This window comes from Symphalangus syndactylus, chromosome 19 (genome assembly GCF_028878055.3).
Source record: "Symphalangus syndactylus isolate Jambi chromosome 19, NHGRI_mSymSyn1-v2.1_pri, whole genome shotgun sequence".
Lineage (NCBI taxonomy): Eukaryota > Metazoa > Chordata > Mammalia > Primates > Hylobatidae > Symphalangus > Symphalangus syndactylus.
In genome coordinates, this window is record NC_072434.2 from 69531775 (window position 1) to 69557338 (window position 25564).

At 47.2% G+C, this 25564-nt stretch overlaps 1 protein-coding gene and 1 long non-coding RNA gene across 5 annotated transcripts in view; one reads left to right on the top strand and one right to left on the bottom strand.

The window, feature by feature from the left end:
* CNIH3 (cornichon family AMPA receptor auxiliary protein 3) overlaps positions 1 to 25564 on the top strand; it is a 323021-nt gene that overhangs the window by 176278 nt on the left and 121179 nt on the right. The window contains exon 1 of one of the 4 annotated variants that reach the window (XM_055233825.2): positions 9072 to 10176. The exons of 2 other annotated variants lie outside the window; for them this stretch is intronic. In XM_055233825.2, coding sequence (XP_055089800.1) covers positions 10096 to 10176 — 81 coding nt within the window. In that variant the 5' untranslated portion in view covers positions 9072 to 10095. Of the gene's footprint in view, positions 1 to 9071; positions 10177 to 25564 lie in introns of those variants that run through there. One more of the 4 variants, XM_055233824.2, reaches the window with a different exon arrangement.
* On the bottom strand, positions 4355 to 8955 carry LOC134731899 (uncharacterized). The gene is made up of 2 exons (XR_010114610.1): positions 8547 to 8955; positions 4355 to 4546 (listed from the first exon to the last, which is right to left on the bottom strand). It is a non-coding gene; the product is annotated as an uncharacterized lncRNA (long non-coding RNA).

A 25564-nucleotide genomic window follows, 5' to 3' on the forward strand; every position in this document is an offset into this window, starting at 1 on the left:
TAAATCTGCAATTCACAGCTTCCCACACATGTGAATGTGTGCGAAGCAAGTTAAGTAAACAGCGTCCTAAGCCGGACAGTGCCAGCTTAGGTATACAGGGGCATGCAGAGCAACAGACATTGGCTGGCAGTGAATTAAGTCCCTGTGCTTCCACACAGCTGGACTGGCCCTTGGTCCTTTCCAATGGTATGCACTGTAAATAAAAGAAAATGGTGGGAGGCAAGTCTCAATTGCTTTTAGAAGTTGATTTTGCCAAGGTTAAGGACACACCCAGGAAAAAAGGACACATAACCACTGGAAAATGTGTGGTCCTTGCCTTTCCCAGAGGGTCTGGGAGCTTCAATATTTAAAGGGAAAAGAGCAGGCAGCAGGGGAAAGAAGAAGGAAAAAAGGGAGGGTAGATAAAAGAGGCAAGCGGTTGCATTCCTTTGAGTCTTTTGATTAGCTTTACTGAATCCACATTTTTCATTTGAAAGGAGTGGTGGGGAAAGAGTCAATTATGCATTCCTCTGGTGCTCAGTTGGAATCTGCACTTTTACATAAGATAAAATAATCACAGAGTATGGGAAGCAATCAGATATGCATTTGTCTCAGGTGAGTGAAGGGATGACTTTTAGGTCTGTTCATGGTCCTTTACCTGTAAAAATAAGCAGTTAATTTGCATTGTCAGGGTGAAATTCAACAGAACTGCTTCAGGGTAAAAGTCTTGGGACCTACAAGGAGTTTCCTCATGAGCAAAAGGTGAGGGAGGTATGTAGCTATCTATTCAGGAAGAAAATGGGAAGCTGGTGTGTGTGACCCAGTTCCCAGCTTGCCCTTCACCCTTTGTGTGACCCAGTTCCCACTAAGCCCTTCAGCTTAGTGAGTTTCTGGTCCTGAGATTTTATTTTCCTTTCATAGCTCTCAAAATTTTTAAAGTTATTGCGCAATAAATTACACGCAAGAAAAGTGTTAACATGTCCTGGTGTTAGCACTTAGGGAATGTATCCAAGTCAGGCCGCACCAAAGTATGGGTCTGCAGCAACCTCAATTCTTGCCTCCTCAGAAGAAATAATTCAATCAAGGGGCATAAGGCAGAAGGAGCTACTGAGGCAGGCTTCAGAGCAGGAGTGAACATTTATTAAAAAGCTTTAGAGCAGAAACAAAAGGAAGTAAAGTACATTTGAAAGAGGGCCAAGCTGACGACTTGAGCCAGTCAAGGGCACAGTTTGACCTTTGACTTGGGGTTTTATATGCGGGCATACTTCTTGGGAGTTGCATCCCTTCTCCCCTTGTGGCATGATAAAACTCCTCAGACACTGAGTTAAACAAGGAAGGGCTTTATTCGGCTGGGAGCATTGGCAAGACTCACGTCTCAAAAACCGAGCTCCCCCAGTGAGCAATTCCTGTCCCTTTTAAGGGCTTACAACTCTAAGGGGGTCGTGAGAGGGTCGTAATGGATTGAGCAAGCAGGGGGTACGTGACTGGGGGATGCATGCACCAGTAATCAGAACAGAACAGAACAGGACTGGATTTTCATAATGCTTTTCCATATGTCTGGAATCTATAGATAACCGGTTAGGTCAAGGGTCAATCTTTAACCAGGCCCAGGGCACGGTGCCAGGCTGTCTGCCTGTGAATTTCATTTTTGCCTTTTAGTTTTTACTTCTTCTTTCTTTGGAGGCAGAAATTGGGCATAAGACAATATGAGGGGTGGTCTCCTCCCTTACCCTGGTGCTTCCCTTGGGGTGGGCTGTCCGCATGCACAGTGGCCTGCCAGCAGTTGGGAGGGGCCATGTGCACAGCGTGTTTACTGAAGTTGTACACGTGCTCACTTGAGGAATTCTTCCTTTACCCAGTGTTCATATACCCTTTAAACTCTGCCATTTTGCCTCTTAGTGCGCCTGTTTGAGCCCACTCGCCCAGCTCCTGAGATCTTATTGGGAAGCTGCTGATTACCAGTTTCAGGTGTTTCTATCTGTTGGGAGACTGCCTTTCTCTGGCACTGGGCCACAACCAATTATTATTTTAGAGAGACAGTTAACAATCACCTGACCGTGACCTGATGGTTGCCTGGCATGCCTGTTGTTGGGGGGAGGTCCTCTCCTGCCCTGCTCATCTCTGCCTGCCTAGCTACTGTAACACTGAGGGGTGAGAAAATCTTTAGATCCTGGTTTGAACAAACCAGCTGTAAAATACAATTTTGAAACAACTCAAAGCACAAAAATGCTAACAGTTGCTGAATCCAGATAGGTAGATGAATGTTCACTAAACTCTCTATTCTTCTACGTCTTTTAAAATTTTATAATAAACACTCAAAGAACACCAATTCTCAGGACATTCCGAACATACAAACCCCACCAAGAGAGAAACAGTATTAGGGGTGGTTGCTTAGCCAGGGCAGAGTATCTTTGTGGTGGGAACTGGGGGAGTGTTTGGATGGGGGTGTTGAGAGGTGGGAGTGAGAACTTGGTGAGCTGGATTTAAGCTGGAGGATGGGGAAAGCTTTCTGGGATTTCAACAGGGCTTGGCTGGGAAGCAAGAGTAACTTGATATATCATACCAGTTATTTATGGCACTGAAAAGTTTACAGAGTTCATTTATGGAGGAAAATACTGGTTAGGAGATACTCTTGAATTTTGTGCTAAATGAAACATATGGTCAGATTTTCCTGTGGGCAGAACGGGATGAGTGATGGGGCAGGAGGAGGCTCACAGCCCACTTAACTGAGCTTCCCATGAATCCAAAGGCATTCCCCTTTATGCTTTGACCATTTCTCTGATGGATGCTTGAGGGTAGGGTGGAGACTGGAATGTAAGGGGAGAGCAGATAGGAGATAAGGTTGGAAAAAGCTTCATGATAAACCAAGTCTTTAGTTGTGTGGGTACACTTTACAGACAGTCCCCGACTTACGACTGTTCATCTTAAGATTTTTCAACTTCACAATAGTGCCAAAGTGATACACATTCAATAGATATTATATTTCAAGTACCCATAAAACCATTCTGTTTTTTCACTTTTGGTACAGCATTTAATAAATGACATGAGATATTCAATACTTTATTATAAAATAGGCTTTGTGTTAGATGACTTTGCCCAACTGTAGGCTAATGTAAGTGTTCTGAGCACATTTAAGGTAGGTTACGCTAAGTTATAATGTGTGATAGGTTCGATGTATTAAATGCATTTTGATGTACACTATTTTCAATTTACAAAGGGTTTATTGGGATGTAACCCTATCATAAGAAGCATCTGTGATATGGTTTGGTTCTGTGTTCCCACCCAGATCTCATCTTGAATTGTAATTTCCACGTGTCGAGGACGGAATCTGCAGGAGACGACTGGATCACGGGGGTGGTTTCCCTCCTGCTATTCTCCTGATAGTGAGTTCTCACAAGATCTGACGGTTTAAAAGTGTTTGGCAATTCCTTTTCACTCTCTCTCTCTTTCTCTCTCCTGCTGCCATGTAAGATGTGCCTTGCTTCCTCGTTGACTTCTGCTGTGATTGTAAGTTTCCTGAGGCCTCCCCAGCCATACTGAACTGTGAGTCAATGAAACCTCTTTCCTTTATACATTACCCAGTCTCAGGTAGTATCTTTATAGCAGTGTGAAAACAGACTAATGCAAACTGTATTTGTCTTCACCTTCAATAAACAGAAGTATTGCTATATATTAGGAAAAGGCAGAAAACCAAAACTAATTTATGTATAACAACTCAGGAGGAGCAGGAATAGGTTAAGAATAGGTCAGGAAAACATGGAACATTCAGACTTACTTACAAGCAGAGAAAAAGTGTGATGTAATTTGCCTTAGGTTGCCACTTTGTCTATGAACTTTCCCTGACCATACTAACCCCAAAGCACTGTCTCTCTTATACACCAAGTTGTCAGCACAACTTGGGGCACATGGAAATTGTATTAGGCTGCTGGTAATAGAAAACCTGACTATAGCAGTATAGCAAAAATGTGAACTGGCTGTTCAAAAGCTGCTCAAACCTCCCTTCCTTTGCCTTTCTATTTTATAAGGGCTGAAATGAGAAAACACTCACCTTCTCAGATTCACTGGCAACTAGGTAGTGGTGGCCAAATGTTAGAGTTCTGGCCAATGAGATGTAGCAGATCTCTGGAGAGGGCTTCTTTTACTCTTCCCCAAAAGTTATGCCTTCAGACTGGGAGAACAAAATCCACATACTGAGGCCAGCAAGTCAGGAGGGCAAAAGAGCTTGGGACATTAACCGTGTCTTGGAGCTGCTACACCACCCATAAACGGATTATCTCAATTTCCTGTCATACCAGGATCCCTACTCCCGTTAAACCATGGCATCAGTTAAGAATTGTGTTTACCCATAAGTAACAGAATGCCTTACTTCTATGGGTTAAAACAAATGAGAAGTTTTATTGTCTCTTTCAATAAGAAGTCAGGGAATAGGAAGTTAAGGCCTGGTAGAGTGGCTTGATCATGTTGTCAGTGGTCCTTGCCCTCTGTATCTTCTTAGCTTTTCCCTTCTTAATGCGTTGGTTTTCTCCTTATGGTCACAAGATGGCTGCTGTACCTCCAGGCATCAGGTCTGCATTTCAGGCAAAAAGAAATATTATCTAAAGAGTTCAAACTGTGTCATATGGCCTCTCCTGGCTGCATGGTGGGTGGGGAAAAAATCAAGTAATTGGCTTTTCAATGTCTACAGTAGAGAAAACAATGTAGCTTGGTCACTCCACTCGACATCCATTCCCAATCACCTTCTCCCTTGCCTTCCTCTACTGTGTCACTAGTACTTTTTGATTTTTTTAAACACTGCCTTGTGAAGGAATTACTGCCTCACCAATTACACTAGAAACCTTGTGGATCCCTGACAGTGCCCAGAACTATGGACACTAAGATATTTTGAAATAACGAGCAGTAACTGCCTGGGGTTCTTATTTTCTGAAGTTTTGCAGTAACCTTTGCCAAGATATCGTTCTGTAACTAATAAAACAAGGCAAAGCAGGACCAGGTAAATGGCAAGAAAAACAGTGGCTGGATGGAGACTTGAAAGTCACAGTAGTAGGATAATGGATTCCATTTTTAAATTTGAAATTTTATTTTGATGTAGAGACTCTTGGTTCTGGTGATGCTGTGCTAGTGAATTCAGACCAGTTCTCCCACTGAGCACAACTTATAAAGCTGAATGAAATATAATAACATCTTCTTGAAAGCATCAAAGACCTAATAAGAGAGTATGGAATTAGTGGGGTCAAAAGCTGAGAGTGATTCAGAATCTAGAGGGGTTGGTTTAGCTCTTGGGGCCAGTTTTTTTTTCTAGGGGCATTTCTTAATCTTGAGGAGGTAGCTGAGGTATGCTTTTAGGGGCATTTCTTAATCTTGAGGAGGAGGCTGAGCTATGCCTTTAGTACTCTGTGGGGCTAGGGGCAAAAGTCAGAGTCCAAGGACCATAAAGGGTTGGGACTTGATAAGCCCTGTGTTTTGACTTGGGATCCAGAAGGACTGCTCCATGTGAGTAAGGCTGAACCAGAAATAAAGCAGCCCTCACACAGACCACAGTTATCTTGGTCATCCTGGAAAATCTCAAATGCTGAATTTGGATTAAGGTAATCCTGGAGCACTAGGTTCCCCTAGACACCTGGAGAAAGAAGTTGAAAATCCTCCCTGGAGAAAGATAACATCATTTTAGGCCTCAAATGACTGTAAGAAAACTTTTCAAAAGAAGGTTGGCACAGTAAAAATCTACTAGATGGATAAGAAGCGAGGACTCCGTAAACAAGAACCAGCAGAAACAAAAGATCAGATCGGTCCCAAAGGGACTCAGAATTTTGGTGTCAGGAAATTTTATACAGTACAATTACAATGACAAGAAATGATCTATATAAAATAAAAAGCAAAAAAAACAGCTAGAAAGAAATATACCAGCATTGTGTTGGTGGTATCTGAGAGCAGCAAACTGTGGTGTTTATCTTTTTCATTTTTATATTTTCCAAATTATTTTATATTTTTGAGACAGGATCTCGCTTTGTCACCCAAGCTGGGGTGCAGTGGCATGATCACAGCTCACCGTGCCTTGACCTCTTGGGCTCAAGCAATCCTCTGGCCTCAGCCTCCTGAGTAGCTGAGACTACAGGTGCGCACCACCACGCCTGGCTAATTTTATTTTCATTTTTGTAGAGACAGGGTCTTAATTATGTTGTCCAAGCTAATCGCGAACTCCTGACCACAAGTGATCCACCCTCCTCAACCTCCCAAAGTGCTGAGATTACAGGTGTGAGCCACGGTGCCTGGCCTCCAAATTTTCTTTAATGACAATTTATACTGGAAGAAATACTTATGTAAACGAGAAAGCAACATAGGGTATAACCCAGAGCAGGGCTAGATTCGTAGGCATTCAGCTTCTACAGCTGTCCAGGGTCTTGTGCTCAGAAGGGCCTCATGCTTGGCTTAATGTTCTGCTATTGCTGTCTTGAAATTATTAATTTTTAAACAAGAAGCTTGATATAGTTTGGGTATTTGTCCCTGCCCAAATCTCACGTTGAAATGTAATCCCCAGTGTTGGAGGTGGGGCCTGGTGGGAGGTGTCTGGGTCATGGGGGTGGATCCCTCATGACTTGGTGCTGTCCTCGCAATAAAGAGAGTGTTCTCGCAAGATCTGGTTATTTACACGTGTGTCGCACTTCTCCACAACCCTCTCTTGCTCTTGCTTTTGCCATGTGACATGCTTGCTCCTACTTCACCTTCTAGCATGAATAAAAGCAGCCCTGAGGCCTCCCCCGAAGCCGAGCAGATGCTGGTGCCATGCTTGTACAGCCTGCAGAACCATGAGCCGATTCAATCTGTTTTCTTTATAAAGTACCCAGCCTCAGGTTTTTGTTTTGTTTTGTTTTGTTTTGAGACAGGGTCTGGCTCTATTGCCTAGGCTGGAGTGCAGTGGCACGAACACAGCTCACTGCACCCTTGACCTCCTGGGCTCAAGCAACACTCTCACCTCAGCTCTGCAAGAAGCTGGGACTACAGGTGCATGCCACCACACCTGGCTAATTTTTATATTTTTTGTAGTGATGGGGTTTCTGCCATGTTGCCCAGGCTGGTCTCATCTCAGGTGATCTGCCCACCTCGGCCTCCCCATGTACTGGGATTACAGGCGTAAGCCACCATGTCTGGCCAGGTATTTCTTTATAGCAATGCAAGAATGGCCTAATACAAAGTCCCATATTTTCATTTTGCACTTGGCCCTCCAAAGTATGTAGCCAGTCCTGACCCAGAGGCAATAAAATCTTGATCGGTTCATTGCTCTGGTCATCAGCCTCTGGATTTGCTCTAGTTTCCCCACTTCTTACTGAAAGGCATCTAGTTTCTAAACTGGAGGGAGATATGAGGCCAGGCACTGTGGTGCAAACCTATAATCCCAGCGCTTTGGGAGGCCAAGGCTGGAGGACTGCTAGAGGCCAGGAGTTTGGGACCAGCCTGGCCATATATTGAGACCTATGTCTGCAAACAAAACAAAACAAAAATTATCTGGGTGTGGTGGTGCATGCCTGTAGTCCTAGCAAGGAGTTTGAGGCTGCAGTGAGCTATGATAGCACCACTGCACTCCAGCCTGGGCAACACAGCAAGACTGTCTTCAAAAAAATAAAATAAAATAAATTGAAGGGCCGGGAGCGGTAGCTCACGCCTGTAATCCCAGCACTTTGGGAGGCTGAGGTGGGTAGATCACGAGGTCACGAGATCGAGACCATCCTGGCCAACATGGTGAAACCACGTCTTTACTAAAAATACAAAGATTAGCTGGGCGTGGTGGTGCGTGCCTGTAGTCCCACCTACTCCGGAGGCTAAGGCAGGAGAATCACTTGAACCCGGGAGGCAGAGGTTGCAGTGAGCCGAGATCACTCCACTGCACTCCAGCCTGGCGACAAAGTGAGACTCCATTAAATAAATAAATAAATAAATAAATAAGAGATGTGGCCAAATAGCTGCAGGGATGTTGGGGCATAGTAGAAAGAGCCCAGGATTAGGAGTCCGCAGACAGGATTCCAGTTCTGTCACTAGAAAGCTGTATCTCTAGCTTGCTGGAATTCATCCCTTCCAGCTCTCAAGGCATCGGAATCACATCTGTGAACAGGAAAGCTAGCATACCAGAGTCAGAATCAAGCAATAGTTATTTATCTAGTTCCCACCCTGTGCAAGGTACCAGGTGCTCTAAGATTCACTCCAATCCATGAGGTGTGTCTACTCTTTCACCGAGATTTGCCAGTCGTCTTTCAGGGTATTTTTCCTTGCTTTCTGGATTTGATGACTTGTCTGAAACTGAAGTTCTATCTGGAATGACTAGACCTCTTTCACTGCAGCGTCAGGAATCTCTTGCAAAGCAAGCATGGTGAACTTTCAAGATGCTGGGCCACTGGGGGAAAGGGTGCAATTAATAATCCCTACCACTTATTGAATGTATACCAAGTGCTAGGTTTTTTACTTACGTTCCCTTTTAATTCTTTGAAATGGCTTGACTCTACTCTTATTTACGTTTTTCTGATAAAGAAACTAAGGATTAAAGAGGTTAGGTAACTTGCAGCTAGAAAACGGTCTACCTCCAAAAGCATCCTCTTGACAATTCCACTAGGACCAACACCAACACCACCGAGCCCTCGTTGCTGCCTCTTCAGCGCAGAATAGTCCACCAAGTCCACGTTTCCCTAGTCCCAAGGTCGGATGGCTGGGGAGGGTAGAGGATGCAACCGAAGGGCGCTAATGGAGAATTTTGCAGGGTCTGGGAGCAGAGCAGTCAACGCAGCCCTAAGCACTGAGTATGCTACAGTTTGGTAAAATCCACCCAAGCAGCTTTGGGATCCAAGGCTTGTACTGTATCCCCAACCAACACTAGGCAACGCCCCAAGTCCCCACACTTCCCACTCCGATAGGCGAAACTGCAAGAATCGGGAGGGGCGGCTGCCGCGTTTAGGCGCGAGGCACACACCATACCCTTCCGCAGCTTCCCACCTCCTCCAGACGCACGTGTTTAAAGAGTCCCTGCTCCAACCGGTCCCGCCCCACCTCCGCTCGGCCTCCAGCCCTGCCTGTACTGCTGGCTTCAAGTTTTCTCCGAGAGGCGGGCGTGCACAGCTGCAGTGGCGGCGGCGGCAGCGGACACCAAGCGCCCGGCGGCGCTTCGCCACCCACCTTTCCTTAGCCCCCGGCGCTGCAGTCTCCGCCCGCCGGGGAGGGCGCGCTCAGCGGAGCAGGAGTCGAGGGTGGGGCGCCGAGAGGAGGGAATCCCGGGTCGCACCGCTACAGTTCTCGCAGTGGCAGAGGCGGCGGCAGCGGCAGCAGCAGGTGGAGCGAGCTACAGCGTTTGGCCTGAAACCCACTGCTACAGCAACCCGGGCGGGAGTTGGCCCGCTGGGTGGAGCCAGTGCTCGACCCGGTCCGACCCCCGGTTTCCGGGACACTTGGGTAGCGGAGGCCGGCTGGCCGGAGTCGCGGTTGGGGACGGGCGCGTCTCGGAGCGCACGGCTGCGCTGGAAGCCGCGTCTGGGGCGCAGGACCAACGGGACCTACCTCCTCCCGGCTACTTAAAGACCCCTTCTGTCCGGACAAAGCGCTGCCGGCTCTGGGATTTGGGGGAGCTCGGAGGCCGCTTGGGTACCTCGCTGGACACTATCCGTTTGCGTCCCAGTGGCGCGGGAGGGTCCGGAGCGGAGCGCTTGTCTCTGCTCTGCGGTTTAGTGAAGGAAAGCAGAGAGCTCTTCCTGGGGCGGACGGGACCTCCTCCCTCGGTCCTCCGTGGAGTCGTCGCATCGCTTGTGTTGGTCTCGAGGGCCTCACAGCTTGGCACTAATTTGCAGGTGTTCGCTGCTGATTTGGTTTCTTCTTCGATTTGCGGACGATTCCCGCCAGTGACACTCGACACACGTTTTCCTGTCTTCGCGGGAGGGCCGGGTCTAGGGTCGCCGGAGCCTGCGGGAATCCAGCGCTTATTCGCTGACCCTCGAGTCGCTCCGCTAGCTGTGCGCCCTCTGGGGCACTAGCCTGGAGAGGAGCGTGCAGACGCGGCTGCTTTGAGGGAGTGCGGTCCTCTAGGGAGGCATCGGGCTCCTAGGGGCTTCTTGGCGTGTGTGGTGGGATTGGGGTCCGCCGGCCATGGCCTTCACTTTCGCTGCGTTCTGCTACATGCTGTCTCTGGTGCTGTGCGCTGCGCTCATCTTCTTCGCCATCTGGCACGTGAGTAACCCGCTTTGGTCTCTCTTCTTTCGCCCCAATTTCGCTAAATTTCCCCGATTTCACCTCACTTTTTCCACCTTGCGGGCGTGGGCGGACCGGAAGGTTGGACCTTTTGCCGCTCCTCTGTCCCGGGGCAGGAGGCAGTTCGCTGCATCCCGCCGGGCGCGCCTTCAGTGCCCTGGCTGGAGGCGGGGGGCCGCTGGTGCCCGGGTAGGACACCCTCTGCAGGGCCCGACCGGGCGTCCCGGGTCCCGGGCGCCGGGGAGTGGCGGCTACCACCGCGTCTAACCCCTTCCTCTCCCGCCCCCTCCTCTCCTGCTGGCGGGAGGCGAAGGAGAAGCGCCGCTGTCGGTCCCGGCAATTAGTCAAGTAGCTATAATAACTAAACATTTAAAATGACAGCATCTGTGGTGGGTTGCATTTAGACATAATTGGAGACAAAGTGGAAACACGATGGGAGCGCCTTGTAAGAGGTAGGGAGGAGCCGAGCCCACGGAAAGGAATGAGACCAGGCAATGGGGGTCGAAGTGGAAGGCGGTGGGGGAAAGGCGAGGAAGACAAGAGCAAGGAGGCGAGGAAGACTGGGGAAGGGCAGGCATCATTAAGGCCATGGAGGAAAGTCACGAAGAGAGACCGTGGAGAGCGACAACGGTGTCCTTCTCTTCCCTCTTGGCGTCTGAAGTCCGACTCCTGAAGACCCCCTGCAGGTGGCGAACCTCCGCTAGGCCCCCAGCGTCCCCAGCCCGCACAAGCTTCCTGTCACCCTTCCCGGGGCTACGCCAGGTGGAGGGCAGCCGTGGATCCCAGTTCTTTAGGTGTGGTTGGGAATAGAGGAGCGAAAGCTTCTGAATAGGGGAAGAGAAGTACTGAGAGAGCGCAGGAGTGCGTTCGCCGGTTCTCTCAAAGACTGTGCAACATTTAGCGAGTGCATGCAACTCTCAAGGCTTCCTTCTCTGAGGCTGTTTAAGCCCCTATCCTCACCCTCAGAGGGCTGGTGGGAAGAATGGCCAAGGCCAAATGTTTAGAAGGAGCACCCCAGTGCACAATTTCCCACCTTTAACAGCCTTGCCCTGCGCAGTGTCTAGGTGACAAGGAAGGACCCTGAGACGAATTCCCGGAGGCATGGTTCTAGTGAGCATCACAGACTCTCATACAGTGGGGATGACCCAAAATGAAGACGTGGAGAAAATTGCAGGGTGGGTGAGGTGCCCTTGTTTTCTATAAGTGGTTTGCAGTGTGAGAGTTTGTCTTAAAATGGGATTAGGCAGCTAGAGCAGCTCCTGCTACAGGGCTCTGACAGAGAGGAGAGGGGAAACTCGGGGAGGAAGGTGGCTTCCGATCATGTAACCTTAGGAAAGACCCTTGCTGGCTTCCTTCCACATCTCTAAAGTGAGAAAATTGACCTGGATAATCGCTAAGCTTTCCCCCATGTCTCAGATTTTGTAAATCCGTGCATCAGTAGACTTAGGAATCTGGGGGTGACAGGGAATCCAAACATAGATATTTGGGGGATGATTTAAAAAATTCCGCTGTTTAGAAGTAATGGGATTTTAAACCCTCCCTTCTCTGCTCTGCAAGGCTGGGTCTAATCTATGGTAGAAAATTGAGGCTTGAAGTTGTTGACAGTTCTTAAGGGAAAAGGAAATTTACCTGATTTAGAATAGAAAGGAGTACAGATTAGGTCATGCCCAAGCAGTGCAGCAAACCTCTGCTAATGTGCTTTAAAGGAACTTTCTCAGCTTCTTTGGATTTGGGGAGTTACTTGCATTCTAGAAGGCCAATTACTTCCTTTTTTTCTGCAATACTTCATTTGCCGTTTTCTGTTTTTGCCTTGGCCAGAGGGTGTCAGGTACCAGAGAGCTCCCTCAAACTCAAGTCTGGCTTGGAGTTCTCTGAATTGGTCCCTGAGGCAGAGCAATTAACCAGAAAGAATAATTTTCTCTTATTCAGGGGAAGATGATTAATAATTCAAGAACAGCTTAACTGAGTGGTTTGTGCAGCTGGTTGACATTTGAATGAAAATCAGGTGTTCCCTCATCCAGCATTGGCTCTGTCCTCCAGCTTCTCAATGCTCACCCCCTTATCTAGGGGTGGCTGAAATGCAGTCAAATCCCAACTCAGGTTTTACCCAGATTCCTCGTGGAAGTGGCAAGATTCTTGTTTCTAATACTGAAAAGAATTTGTGCGTTTTGATTTCAAATGACAGTAATAATTTCGTAGTCTCAGTCCCTCCTTTCCCAGTCTTTTCCTTCTCTATCTCTTTCCCTCTCTCCAAATCAAACAACCCAAACCCCATCACACTGATTTGGTTCCTGAACATTGAACTGGGAAACCAGAGACACCCTGGTTTCAGGGCATGGTTTGTATGTCTGGGTGTTAGTTAGTTACATGGTAGTAATTATTTTGACCAAAATTGAAGAGACTTGGTTTTATGTTAGACTGTTTGCCTTCTTTCCAGCTTCTTATATTCCTTATGTACTTCTTGATCGGACAAGCCGTATTGATTGTGTGGTATATATCAACACCCCAAAAAATGAATTGGGCACTTAACAACATATAGCAGTTAAAATGCCTGCCACGCTGCCATGCCTAGGCTATAAGATATGAAGATGGCATGCTTTTCTTATTGAATTGTACATACCTACTTAGGGGTAATGATGGTAGCTACTATGTATTGGGTGTCTGCTGTAGGACAAGTTTTAAGTGCTTTACAGAGGATCTCTCAGTCCAATCGTTTTCCTTCCCTTTCTTCCCACCAGATATCTGGGAGCAAGGATGGATGTGGCCAGCCTTTCTTTCAAGTCTTGTTTTTTACTTTGAAAATTTATCTGCATTTGTTTTCAGTTGAAAATATTTCAAGTTACCCATTTATTTTATATCAGCTACTATCTCTGAGTACATTTATCACATTTGGAAGAAGCAGAAGAAAACTGAGTTTTTTCTGTGGCTTTGCATACCCTCAGGCACCTGGCCTCTTACTGCCCAGGCAGCCCTTTAGTCCTCATAACGGACATTTCCCAGATGAGGAAACTGGATCAGAGAGATTACAAGGTTGCCTAAGGTTGCACAGCTGGTATATATTGGAGCTGGTATGCATGGACTTGAGCTAGGTCTGTGAGACTCTTAAGCCTAAGCCCTTTCTTTAACTATAGTCACTATTTTTGGATTCATAACTTAGATAATAATTAATATCCAAAGGATTACCTTTCTCTGTATAAATGAAATTTTAGAGTTGGAATTTCTGATTGGGGTTACAATAGCAACAGCAACCAGACTCAAGACATGCTATATATCCTTTTTTGAAAGAGGAAAATTCTATTTATTTAAATTGGACTTTTGCTTATAAAATGATACAGGTTCGTCGCCCAAAATTTTGAAAATACAGTGATTTGTAATTAAATACAATCATCAGTAATCTTATCCAGAAAAGATTATCTCTTGTGTGTTTTAAAAAATTGCATATGGCCGGGCTCAGTGGCTCATGCTCGTAATCCCAGCACTTTGGGAGGTTGAGGCAGGAGGATCACTTGAGCCTAGGAGTTTGACACCAGCCTAGGCAATATAGTGAGACCCCATTTCTAAGAAAACAAATTGCATGTGGATGTTTAGAAGGAAAAAAAGTGTTCTAAAGGGTTTTTGATGTGAAGTGATGTGTATTTCCAGCCAGTATAAAATGAACAGTGTTTACTCACAAGAGCCTTCTCTGCTCCAGCTTGGTTAAGCCTGTTTGCAGCATGTCTCATTTATATAAACGCAGATGAAGCTATTCTTTGAAAAGATCAAAGATTCATTACTGAATTTCAGGTTTTTGGCTTTTGAAGTTTTTCTATTTGGAGTCACTGTGAGTTTTGACAATTTACAAATAAAATTAATTCCCAGTAAAATTCCCTAGAAAGATCTGATGCACCATCTCACCTTGAAATTTCTTTGGATTCACAGCAGCATTTGCTGTTTGAGGGTTTAAATGGCCGTAGACAGGGATGACATACATATGTGCTGAGAGGCAGTTTTGTTAGAGAAGATGTCTTCATGGTGGAGCCTTTTTCCAGTTCCACCTTGTCACAGACTCAGCCTCTGGAAATCTAGTAAACATCTCAGTTTCTCAGAGTACCCACCTGGAAACAAAAAATGGGTTTATGTGAAATGGTAGGATGCTTGGGGTTGACAATAAATAGCCTGTTTTTTTATGACCCTGCCTTGGCCTACTCAGATGAGGGTACTGCACTCACTGCCAGGTCTTACTTGGTCTCCACTTTTTGTTCTACTTATGATGCCCCTGTCCGTTCTGGCATCTCACTTTCAGGTGGGATGTCTGCAGCTCCAGCCTACTCCATCCCCCTTTTATCTCCTCCCTCCATCACTGTCCATTGCCCACAGCTGAAGTGGAAGGAAGCTCCATGAGAGCAGGGATGTTTTCTACTTTACCATTGTTTCTCCAGAGCCCAGAACAGTGCCTGACAAATAGAGAGTGTTTGGTATAAATACTCGTAGGACAAATTCTTGTTTCCTTCTGGCTTGATGCATTTCCAGTTGACATAGTGATATGTTTTGGCTATGTTCACACCCAAATCTCATCTTGAATTGTAGCTCTCATAATCTCTATGTGTTGTGGGAAGGATCTGGTGGGAGGTAATTGAATCACGGGGGATGGGTTTTTTTTTGTGCTGTTCTCATGATAGTGAATAAGTCTCATGAGATCTGATGGTTTTATAAAGGGCAGTTCTCCTGCACATGCTCTCTTGCTTGCCGCCATGTAAGACATGCCTTTGCTCCTTCACCTTCTGCCATGATCGTGAGGCCTCCTTACAGCCATGCTGAACTGTGAGTCCATTAAACTTCTTTTCTTTGTAAATTACTCAGTCTCGGGTATGTCTTTATTAGCAGTGGGAGAATATACTAATGGTAACTCGTTTCTGATTTGGCTTCTGGCTGCTTCTTAAGGACTACTTTCTAGGTAGTTTGGACAATGTGCATTTTCCCCCATGCCTTGGCACTTTGAAACTTTGGAAGCTAATTATTGTAAAGAAGACTGGCCATTGCCATGGGGTATGGGGCCCTTCTTGATGATAGTGGAGCTGGTTCTCTTTCAGAGGAACAGGTTGGGAAGAAGCACTGGCTGTCCCTGGAGGGAACACCTTCTGGAAAGTGTAGTGTCTGGGTTGATGCATGGCACCTTATTGTTTGCATTGCTTGCCGCTTTATCCTTGTTTGCATTGCAATAACTCCCCCTGAAAAAGAAAGCTTATGTCATCATTGTGTTTATCCACTGCAGTCATGTTAGAGAGGAGAGGAGAGAAGTGTGTAGAATTCACAGGTCACCTAAAAGAATCAGGCACCAGCCCCAATCCCAACTGTTTGGTGAGGTTTCAAGGCCTCACTGGGGTTGGATGTTAGAGACACTAAAGTAACTTGTCTTTGACTTTAGAGTTACTGAACAAACATTAAAGGCAGTGAATGTTGTGAGGCTCTTGACAGGCAATTGGAGCTCCCGCCTATACTGGCGCTGAAGCTGTGCCTGGGCCCTTGCCTCACTCTAGCCCCTCTGGCTACCTGGTGCTTTTCCCTTCTGTATATCCACATGGCTCTGCGCTTTGCTCTCTGGACTTGTTTTCTGCTGTGGACCTCTGTCCCAGTAAGTCTGCAAACAGGTTCCTCTGGGGCCTCATTCTTCAGTAGCTGTGCTATCTGGATGGTGCCCTTGCCACCGTCATCTGACTCACTCCCATGGGCCCCTCCACTGGGCACCACTGAGGACTTGGCTCCTGGTCACTGTCCTGTCCTTGCTGTCCTGCAAGGTGCTGGGTGCTGTTGGTTATCTGACCTCCCCTCTGGTGACCATTTCCATCTTTGTGGTCCCTGGGCCCCCTGACCTGCCCTGGACCTGCCTCTGCAGTGAGCTCCCTGTTCTCTCCTCCCGCACTCTGCTGCCCCAGGGGCTCTTGGCCCTCCTTTGACTGTGGCTTTTCCTTCTTCCCTCAATGCATTGCTTCTCTAGGATTTACTTCCTCCTGTGTCATCACCCCTCATCATCCACCACTTAGCTCCTGCTGCTGCTCTCCACTGCGGCGTCCTCTGTTTCCTGTCGCTCCTGTAGTGGATGCCTCATTCTCCCAGGAGTCTACTCTCTTCTCTCTCTTCTCTCACCCCAGGTACCTGGGAGCTGCTGGGACCCAGGTGGAGGCATGGTTTGACCTTAGCTGGTCTCAGTATTGCCTCCTAACTCATCAGCAGGATGTGAGTCAGTTCCTTCATCTTCTACAACACTGTTCTAGATTGTTGTCATTTTCTCAGAGTCTCCTGAAGCTCCCCAAACTGCCCCCCACCCCCGACCACCTCTGAGCAGATGACTTTACTTCCAGCTCCCAGAGAAGATAGAGATGATCAGGCAGGGATGCCTCAGGATCCTGCCTCTCCCCAGACTTCTGATTAATGGTTTATCTTTCCTTCTCAGACTCAGAAGCAGCAGAGTCTCTCCCTCATCTGAGGCTACTTCCTCCGCTCCTAGTTATCTGTGGACATTGCTCCATCACTTTTCCCCACCTGTCTGTGTCTTCAGCCACTGCCCTTTGCAGGTCCACCCGTCCCCACGCCCTGGCAGATTCAAAGGCTGTGGTGCCTCTGAGCTGTAGACAAGCCTTTGGTCTCCAGACCCTCTAGATGCTGCTCAACCTCTCTTCCCTTGCAGAGCGGTTTTGTCTCACCACATCCTGCCTGCCATCACCTCTTTGGATTCTTACCTCAGACACTCAGAAACCACGGAGACTAATAAAACAAAGCCCTCTGCATCTACCACTCAGAATTGGCAAGTGTCAGCATTTTGTTATTTGTGTATCTTATCTCTTTTCCAAAGACACTTGTTTCCTTTCTGGCCACCTGGCTTGTGCCCCTGCCTTTTCTCAGCTCAGCACTTGATGAGGACACCGGTGGTCTCCTGTGGCAATCTCTGGGCACCATTTAGTGCTTATCTTGGCCTCTCCGTGGCTTTGAGACTGCTGTCCGTGTCTTCTTTGCAACTGTTTTCAAATGTTGTTTTTCTGGGGCCCTGTTTCTCCTCCATCTCCCCTGTGGGTTCTTCTTTCTGCACCTTCCTTTCCATGTTGGTAGTTTCCTGGCCTCCCAGACCTGTCCCCCGACACTGACCCGTGTGTCCATGGGGCCACCTGCCCCATGCCCCACAGTTGGATCCCAGCTGAGCTTGTCTTCATGCCCTCCTCACTCCTCACAGCCCCAGTGGGTTTAGTCTTCACCCAGAGACCCTCTCTACCCCATCTGCTCCTTCTGTAGTCACCAGCCATGTCTGTCCCCTCCCTTCCATGCCTCCCATCCCTGCCTTGGTTCAGGCCCCCATTTGCTGTTTCTCAGAGCATCGTGGTCCCTTCCAAGCTGGCCTCCTTGGTTATCATCTCCCCTGGACTAATCCTTCCCACTCATGGCTACCAAGAGTGGTCTAATACCTGAAAGGATCCTTCCATGTTATTCCCAGACTAAAGCTTTTTCTGGTTTCTCTCGCTTTCACAGTTTAGAGGGCTGGGAGGACCAGGTCCCAGTTAACTGTTTAGCCACATTTTGCATTTTCTGTGTTCCAGATATCCTCACCTTCTTGCAATTCCCAAATGGGCTGTTCTGTCTCCCTGGAATGCTGTTCCCCACTTCATTCTTCACCTGACTGGCTCTGCTGCAGCCTTTGTCCTCTAGGAAGCCCCATTCTCCCTGGCGATCTGAGTCCACTTGTCCTCTGCACCTGTCCCCAGGTCTGAATCCTACCGTTGTATTCGTCTCTGTGCTTGGACTATAAGCTTCTGGAGGGCAGAAACTGTTGCCCTCACTTGTGGCCTCAGTGTCCAGCGTGGGGCAGTATAATGGGAACTCAGTGGTTGCTGATAAATAAGTTAAGGATCTGGATAGTTTATTACAGCCAGCTTAAGCTTGACAGACTCCTCCTCAGTGAATACTTTCCCAGACTTAGCTGGTTATGACAATCATCTGGATGCTTATTAAAAATGCACATTTTTGGCCGGGCGTGGTGGCTCATGCCTGTAATCCCAGCACTTTGGGAGGCTGAGGCGGGTGGATCACGAGGTCAGGAGGTGGAGATCATCCTGGCTAACATGGTGAAACCCCATCTCTCCTAAAAATACAAAAAAAAAAAAAAAAATTAGCCAGGCATAATGGTGGGCACCTGTAGTCCCAGCTACTCGGGATGCTGAGGCAGGAGAATGGCGTGAACCCAGGAGGTGGAGCTGGCAGTGAGCTGAGATGGTGCCACTGCACTCCAGCCTGGGCGACAGAGCGAGACTCCGTCTCAAAAAAAAAAAAAAAAAAAAAAAGCACGTTTTTGGGCTCTGCTGAAGGCCCATGGAATCCTATACTTGGTGACTCTCTCTGTGTAAGGGAGGCTAACTGAGCTTCAGTCCAGAATTAAGTGGAGGGGAGATGGTGAATGGGATAGATCAGGGTAGTTGAAGGTGTGAAGGAGGACACTGCTGGGGAGAGGCTGTGAACAACAGACTCCAAAGAAGACGAGCTGTGACAGGAAAGGGCTGTCAGATGGTGACTGCAGCCCAGCAACCCATGTGTATGCCCAAAAGCAGAGGATGATGTCGAGGCTGACGCAGGGGGCTGCATGCTAGTCTCTCCAACATCACATATGTTGATTTTGTGCTTCAAGATAGCAATCCCACTGCTATCTTGTGGTACCCATTTTTTTAAATCATAGATTATGAAATACACCTTTCTTCCATCCTTTGACAACTAGGTGTAGATAGTCCCCTTGTGGGTTAGGTAAGGCAGATATTAAATTCCAGGCTGAAATCCTTGCCATTCACATTGCTTCTGGGTTGCTTCTTCTTCTAGGACCTGGAGGGTCTTTAGAAAAATAAACTGAACTGTTTTAATCTAGAGAAGAAGCATGAAATGAGCCCTGCTACAAATAGTGAGGTCATTTGCATGAGTGACCAACTCAGATCTGCAGGGTTGGAAGTGGTTGCTGTTTGGGATCATTCATAGCCAGAGTGTCTGCATCTTAACGGGGTTAGCTGAGGGTTGCCTGCATTTCTTAATGACACTTGGAATCTGCTTAACTCCCAGAAACTGGTCACTGAAAACTCTAAATGCACAGCTAGATCCTGAACTGGTTTCTGAATACAAATCCAGTGCATAATGATCAGACTCGCAAATATTTTTAATTTGGCATAGAAAGAGAAGCAAACAGGAGACATTCTTGCATATGCTAAAATAAAGCCCAAATAAAAAACTAAAAAATATATCTAAAGATTAGGGTGATAGACTGTAATGGGGCCACCACCATTTCTGTGTGCACAGTGTCCTAGGCATTAAAAGACTTGAGAATCTTGGTTAAGATGATCCCTGCTCTAGGGCATGGGGATTGAAGACTAATCTTGGGGTCTCATGGGATCAACGTAAACTGCCTGTAGGATAACGGCCAAACCCCTCAATTTGGGGTTGGAAGCCTATTACAACGTAGCGCTGACCTACCTCTCCAGGCGGTCTCCCACAACTCCCCATCTCACAGCCCCAACCCCACATGTAGACTTTATTGCAACGTAGATATGTCTATTTATTCTTCTTTCTACAAGCAGAGCCTTCTTCCCTCTTGGATCTAAGTTTTCCATGTGCTGTCACTGACGAGTCTGGGTCTCATCAGCAGCAACTCCGCTCACTCCAACCTACCACAGGCTCCTACAACCTGGCAAACTTGTGTGGGTTGTTTGTTCTTCTCCAAGTACAAACCTGTGTTCTTACACACTTCTGTGTGCCTGTACCTGGACTTTCTAAATGGAGCAGGGGCGAATGGAGAACAGGGCCCTTGGTGTTCATGGGACTTAGGAGGACATGGTGGACACGTGTTGAGCGCATGACTGATGGTGGCTCTCAGACTGACCAGGAAAGCAGAAAAAAGTCACCTCTTTGGTAGCCTCATTCTGGCTTATGAACCCAGAAGCTTGTGGGTCTCATTCTTTTTTTTTTTTTTTTTTTTTTTTTGAGATGAGGTCTGGCTCTATCACCCAGGCTGGAGTGCAGTGGTGAGATCTTGGCTCACTGCAACCTCCGCCCCCCGGGTTCAAGCAATTCTCCTGCCTCAGCCTCCTGAATAGCTGGGATTACAGGCACGTGCCACCATACCTGGCTAATTTTTATATTTTTAGTAGAGACGGGGTTTCACCACGTTGTTCAGGCTGGTCTCGAACTTCTGACCTCGTGATCCTCCCGCCTCAGTCTCCCAAAGTGCTGGGATTACAGGTGTGAGCCACCACACCTGGCCTGTGGGTCTCATTCTTTGAAGAAAAGAGGGAGCCTGTGACTTTGGGGACAGTGGTGGCTGGCTGCAGGAGCCATGTCTGGCTAGGATGGTCTGTCTGGCAGTGTGCAGTGGGTCCTGTGTGCACTAGCAGACCCATGGGGACTGAGGCCCACTCCTGCAGTCTGCTCTGTGACTCTGGAAGGGGAGTCAATGCAGTGCCATCTCGGACCCACCAGTCAGTCTGATAATGAGGCTCAGAGGCCCAGGGTGCCATTGTGAGAGGGAATGGCTTCTCTCTCCAGGGGCTGCCTGCTTTCTGCCACTGCCACCATGGGCCTTGGCACTCCTGCTTGGGACAGGGGCTCTGAGAACAGAACCTTTCGTCACCACCTGAGTCTCGGAAGCCATTGTCTTGAAGGAACAATTAGATTACTCCAGCCGAAGGATTGATACAGGCCCTGTTGCTGGTCAGCAAACGGAGGGCAGGGGCTGTCTGTTTTACCTCTGCCTCTGGAATATGTATAGACACTAATTGAGTTTGAATCAGACTGGGTATTTCTGTTCAGACTCTTATCGTTTAATAGTCTAGTCCAGGTCTAGACTTAGCCCACCTTGTCAAGTTATCCATTTTCTCTAGTTCTATCCTGCTTCTACGCTTCGCTCAACTGTCTCTTTATTCACCTGGCTACCTGAGAGCAAAAGGGATCTCACCCTACCCTGCAGTTTCTACTGGGACTCAGTCTGGCTCCCTTAACTTAAAAAAATTTGTTGTAAAATACATATATGACATTTACTTTTTTTAAACCGTTTTTAAGTGTACAGCTTAATGGCGGTAAGTACATTCACATTGTTGTATAACCATCACCACCATCCATCTCTAGAACTTTTTCCCCTTCCCAAACAGAAACTCTGTGCCCATTAAACAGTAACTCCCCGTTCTCTCCTCCCCAAGCCCCTGGCCACCACCATTCTACCTTGTCCCTCTAAACTGATCTACTTCTAGACACCATGTATAAGTGGAATCATACAGTATTTGTCCTCCTGTGATTGGCTTTTTTTACTCAGCATAATGTCTTCCAGGTTCATCATATTGTAGTCTGTGTCAGCATTTCTCTCCTTTTTAAGGTTGAGTAATATTCTGTAAACCAAAAATAAAACTCAAAGCCCCCCCCCCACCAACCATCTGAATGGGCTCCCTTCCTGGCCAGGGCACTCGAAAGTTAACCTGAAAGGCTGGTTTAGGCCATGAGGGAAAGGGAGGTGGGACATGTGTCATTATGCCCTCCTCCCTTTTGGAATTCAGGAAACACCAACTAGCATTTAACATCAACACAGACCTTAAGTCTGATAAGCAATATTTACAGTCTATTCTCTCGGAAGCCTGCTACCTGTCAATCAGAAGAAATTTAAATCTACCCAGGACCTGGAACCCCCCCAACCACCTGCTGCCCCCACTTTGAGTTGTCTCACCTTTCTGGACTGAAGCAGTGTATATCTGTTTTTTTCTTTTCCCCCCGAGACAGAATCTTGCTCTGTCACCCAGGCTGGAGTGCAGTGGCATGATCTCGGCTCACTGCAACCTCTGCCTCCCGGGTTCAAGCAATTCTCCTGCCTCAGCCTCCTGAGTAGCTGGGATTACAGGCACACGTCACCATGCCTGGCTAATTTTTTTGTATTTTTAATAGAGGTGGAGTTTCACTATGTTGGCCAGGGTGGTCTTGAACTCCTGAACCCATGATCTGCCCACCTCAGCCTCCCAAAGTGCTGGGATTACAGGTGTGTGCCACCATGCCCGACTGCAATGTATATCTTAAATGTATTTGATTGATACCTCATGTCTCCCTAAAATGTGTAAAACGAAGTTGCACCCTGACCACCTTGGGCACGTGTTCTCAGGATCTCCTGAGGGCTGTGTCATGGGCCATGGCACTCATATTTGGCTCAGAATAAATCTCTTCAAATATTTTACTGAGTTTGACTCTTTCTGTCGACAGTTCCATTGTATGGATAGACTGCATTTTGTTCACCCCTTTGTTGATGAACACTAGGTTGCTTCCACCTTTTGGCTACAGTGGATAATGCTGCTGTGAATGTGGGTGTACAAGTATCCAGGGCTTGAGTCCCTGCCTCTAGTTCTCTTGCGTGTGTATTCAGAGGTGGAATTGCTGGATCAAGTGTTTAATGTTTAATTTTTTGTGGCTCCTGTGATATTACAGGCAGAAACTCTTGGTCCTCAGTCTTTGCTGCACAGACCCTCTGCTCTTTCTTGACTCTCTGGCCCCTGATGGTTGCTGTCTCTCTGCTGTCCTCTCTAGGCTGGAGCAACCGCAGGACCCAGTTCATGCATTTGCTTAAGTATCTGGTCTGTTTTACTACATTTCTTAGAACCTTCACATCTTATAAGTGAACAAAATAGTTATAAAATCTTTATTCAAGTTTTTGCATTAAGCTCTAGTTGTGAGAAGTTGTAAATGGTCCTTAAACAGAGATTTTATTGAAGACAACTCTTGGGCTTTGCCAGGGAGTTTGCCTGATGATTACAGTTGTTTCTTCCAGAGGATTTCACCAGGAAGAGAGTAGCAGTGTTTCCCATGATTTTAGGGCTGTGAATGTTTTTGGCTTTGCGAGAACTGAGGAATGCACCTGCCATTAAGTACAAAGGGCATCTTGCCAAGAATTTTGTTATTGTTCATTAAAACCTTATTTGCATTTCTGCTCTCAGATCAGTGCAAAGGGTTAGCACATCCGTGGTTGAGGAGGAGAGAGTGTGGACCAGACGGCCTTACCTGTGCTGCAGAGGAGCTGAAGTCTTACATATTTGCCCCGAAGCTGGGGGTTGTTGGGGGCATGGAAATGAAGTAGGTTGTTGGCTCACTGGGAGACAATTTGGGAGATGATATATTTTTTAATGTTTTTCAGCTGCCTTGAGTCACAAAGTGATTTAAAAAACAACCAGATTTGTAAAAAGGTAGTTTATCTCTCACACATGTACACAATTACCACCACAACAAAAAATTCCGTAGCAATGCACATCCCACACTTACCTGGCGGTATATTTTGTGGAGGATAGAATTTGCTTTTCTTCTTCCCCCTGGGGTAAGGGTGGGAGGTGAAGAATGCTTATGTACCCGTTTGCAGTTGGCACTCTTTGGGCTGAATGCCTTAGTGGGAACAATTAATCACACATTTATTCAACCATCATTTGCTTCTCACCATCCAGAGGCTTCTGGCCAAGGGCTCCCAACTCTGTTTATGTGGTTGCTTGTGAGTGTAATTAACATCTGAAACTGCCTTCAGGTGAGTGAGGTGGGTGGTTTCTGCCCTTGGGGTATGCTCTCTGGCCAGAATGGAGCTGTAATTTCTGATCCTTTGCAGTGTCTGTAAAAACCGAATCCCAGCGCTTTGGGAGGCTGAGGCGGGCGGATCATGAGGTCAAGAGATTGAGACCAGCCTGGCCAACATGGTGAAGCCCCGTCTCTACTAAAAATACAAAAATTAGCCGAGCGTGGTGGCGCCCAGCTACTCGGGAGGCTGAGGCAGGAGAATCACTTGAACCCAGGAGGCGGAGGTTGGTTGCAGTGAGCTGAGATTGTGCCACTGCACTCTATCCTGGGCGACAGAGTGAGACTCCATCTCAAACAACAGCAACAACAACAACAAAACCAAAGGTGCATGCTCAGGACATGGGGATGACAGGATGACCCACTGATACCCTTTTCACTGGATCCCTTTCATCCTAGCAAGGGAGGAATGGCAGGCCATGCCACCGTGAATCCACCTATCGTTCCTCTCCATTCATCAGCTTTCCCATTCATATTCTTTCAAGGTTTTGGTTTCCAATTTGAACTCAGCTCCCACCACTGCTCAGTGGCTTCTCTGGGCAGTCTGGCTCGTTCAGAAGTCTGTGGTTGTTGGTGAGTCCCTGGCATTAGGGATTTCCCAGCCCTTGGGTATTCATTCTTGCTTTTCTCTGATTTCTTTTTCCCTCTTCTTCATCTTCCTTTCTTTCTCCCTCTTTCTCTTTTGCCCTCCTTTTATTCCTTTTCTTGTGCATACATCTTAGATCTGTGGAGGCTACACAATATTACTTAGCCTAGCTGGTGGGCCCTAGGGCTGGGAAGTAAGCTGACACCACCTCCCACCTCCACAGCATCTCGAACCGTGGGCTGACGTTTCCAGAGCATCAGTCTTAGGTATATTTTCTGGTTTTGTGTTTGCATGGTCCATTTTGACTCCGGGATGCATCTCTCCTGCTGGGGAAAAATGCAGGGGAGGAAAGCAGAGTCTTGGCACTAACTGCTTTTTTTTTCTTATTGGCAACTGATTCATGAACTCTAAAAAAAGAGTTGATAGCAACATAGCCAGCTAACTGTAGCAGCCCAGATGGTCCCCTATATAATAGAGACATTTGTATCTTGGATTAAAAAAAATTTAACTGTGTTCTGTGAACCTTTTTAAGAAAAAGGAATTAGTAACTGCATTCCAGAGTTGTGGCTATGGAAATAGCCAAATGATTAGGTAGTTCCCCGGAATGCAAAGAGGAGGAAATAGGACTTGGGAGGTCCAGGGCCAGGAAATAAGGGGAGACATATTGCGAGGGCACTGCCCTGCGTTGTCCATAGGTCTGAGATAACCCACTCTCGAGTGGGGCGCAGGGAGAGAGGTCCTGTTTGAACACATGTGCGTGTGGATGTGGATGAGGAGCTACATATCCGGGCTTCTGTGTCTCTCTATGGCTATTGCAAACTGGGAGCCTTTAGAGCAGGTATAGGCAGACCCAGGTGGAAGAGAACACACTGTGTCAATAGCTTCTAAATTCTATACTGAACAGATACCTAGGTTATCCTGCTTCCTTTCTCTGTGGTCATTGGGAAATGGTACAGGCTACATCCTCCTACAGTGAATCCCATATCTAGCAGAATCTCATTGTTATTGTCTTATGTCATCAGCACGCCTTTGGGTGTAGCTGGAAAGTCCTTGTCCAATGGGGTTCTAATTGCAGTGGTCATTTCACAAGAGGATTGGGTAGGGAGCAGGTCTGCGAAGGGATTTGGAAGAGCCACTGGGATGCAATATGTGAGGGCGGGGTGGGGTGGTGAGGAGAGGTGGTCTCCCAGATCATGTGAA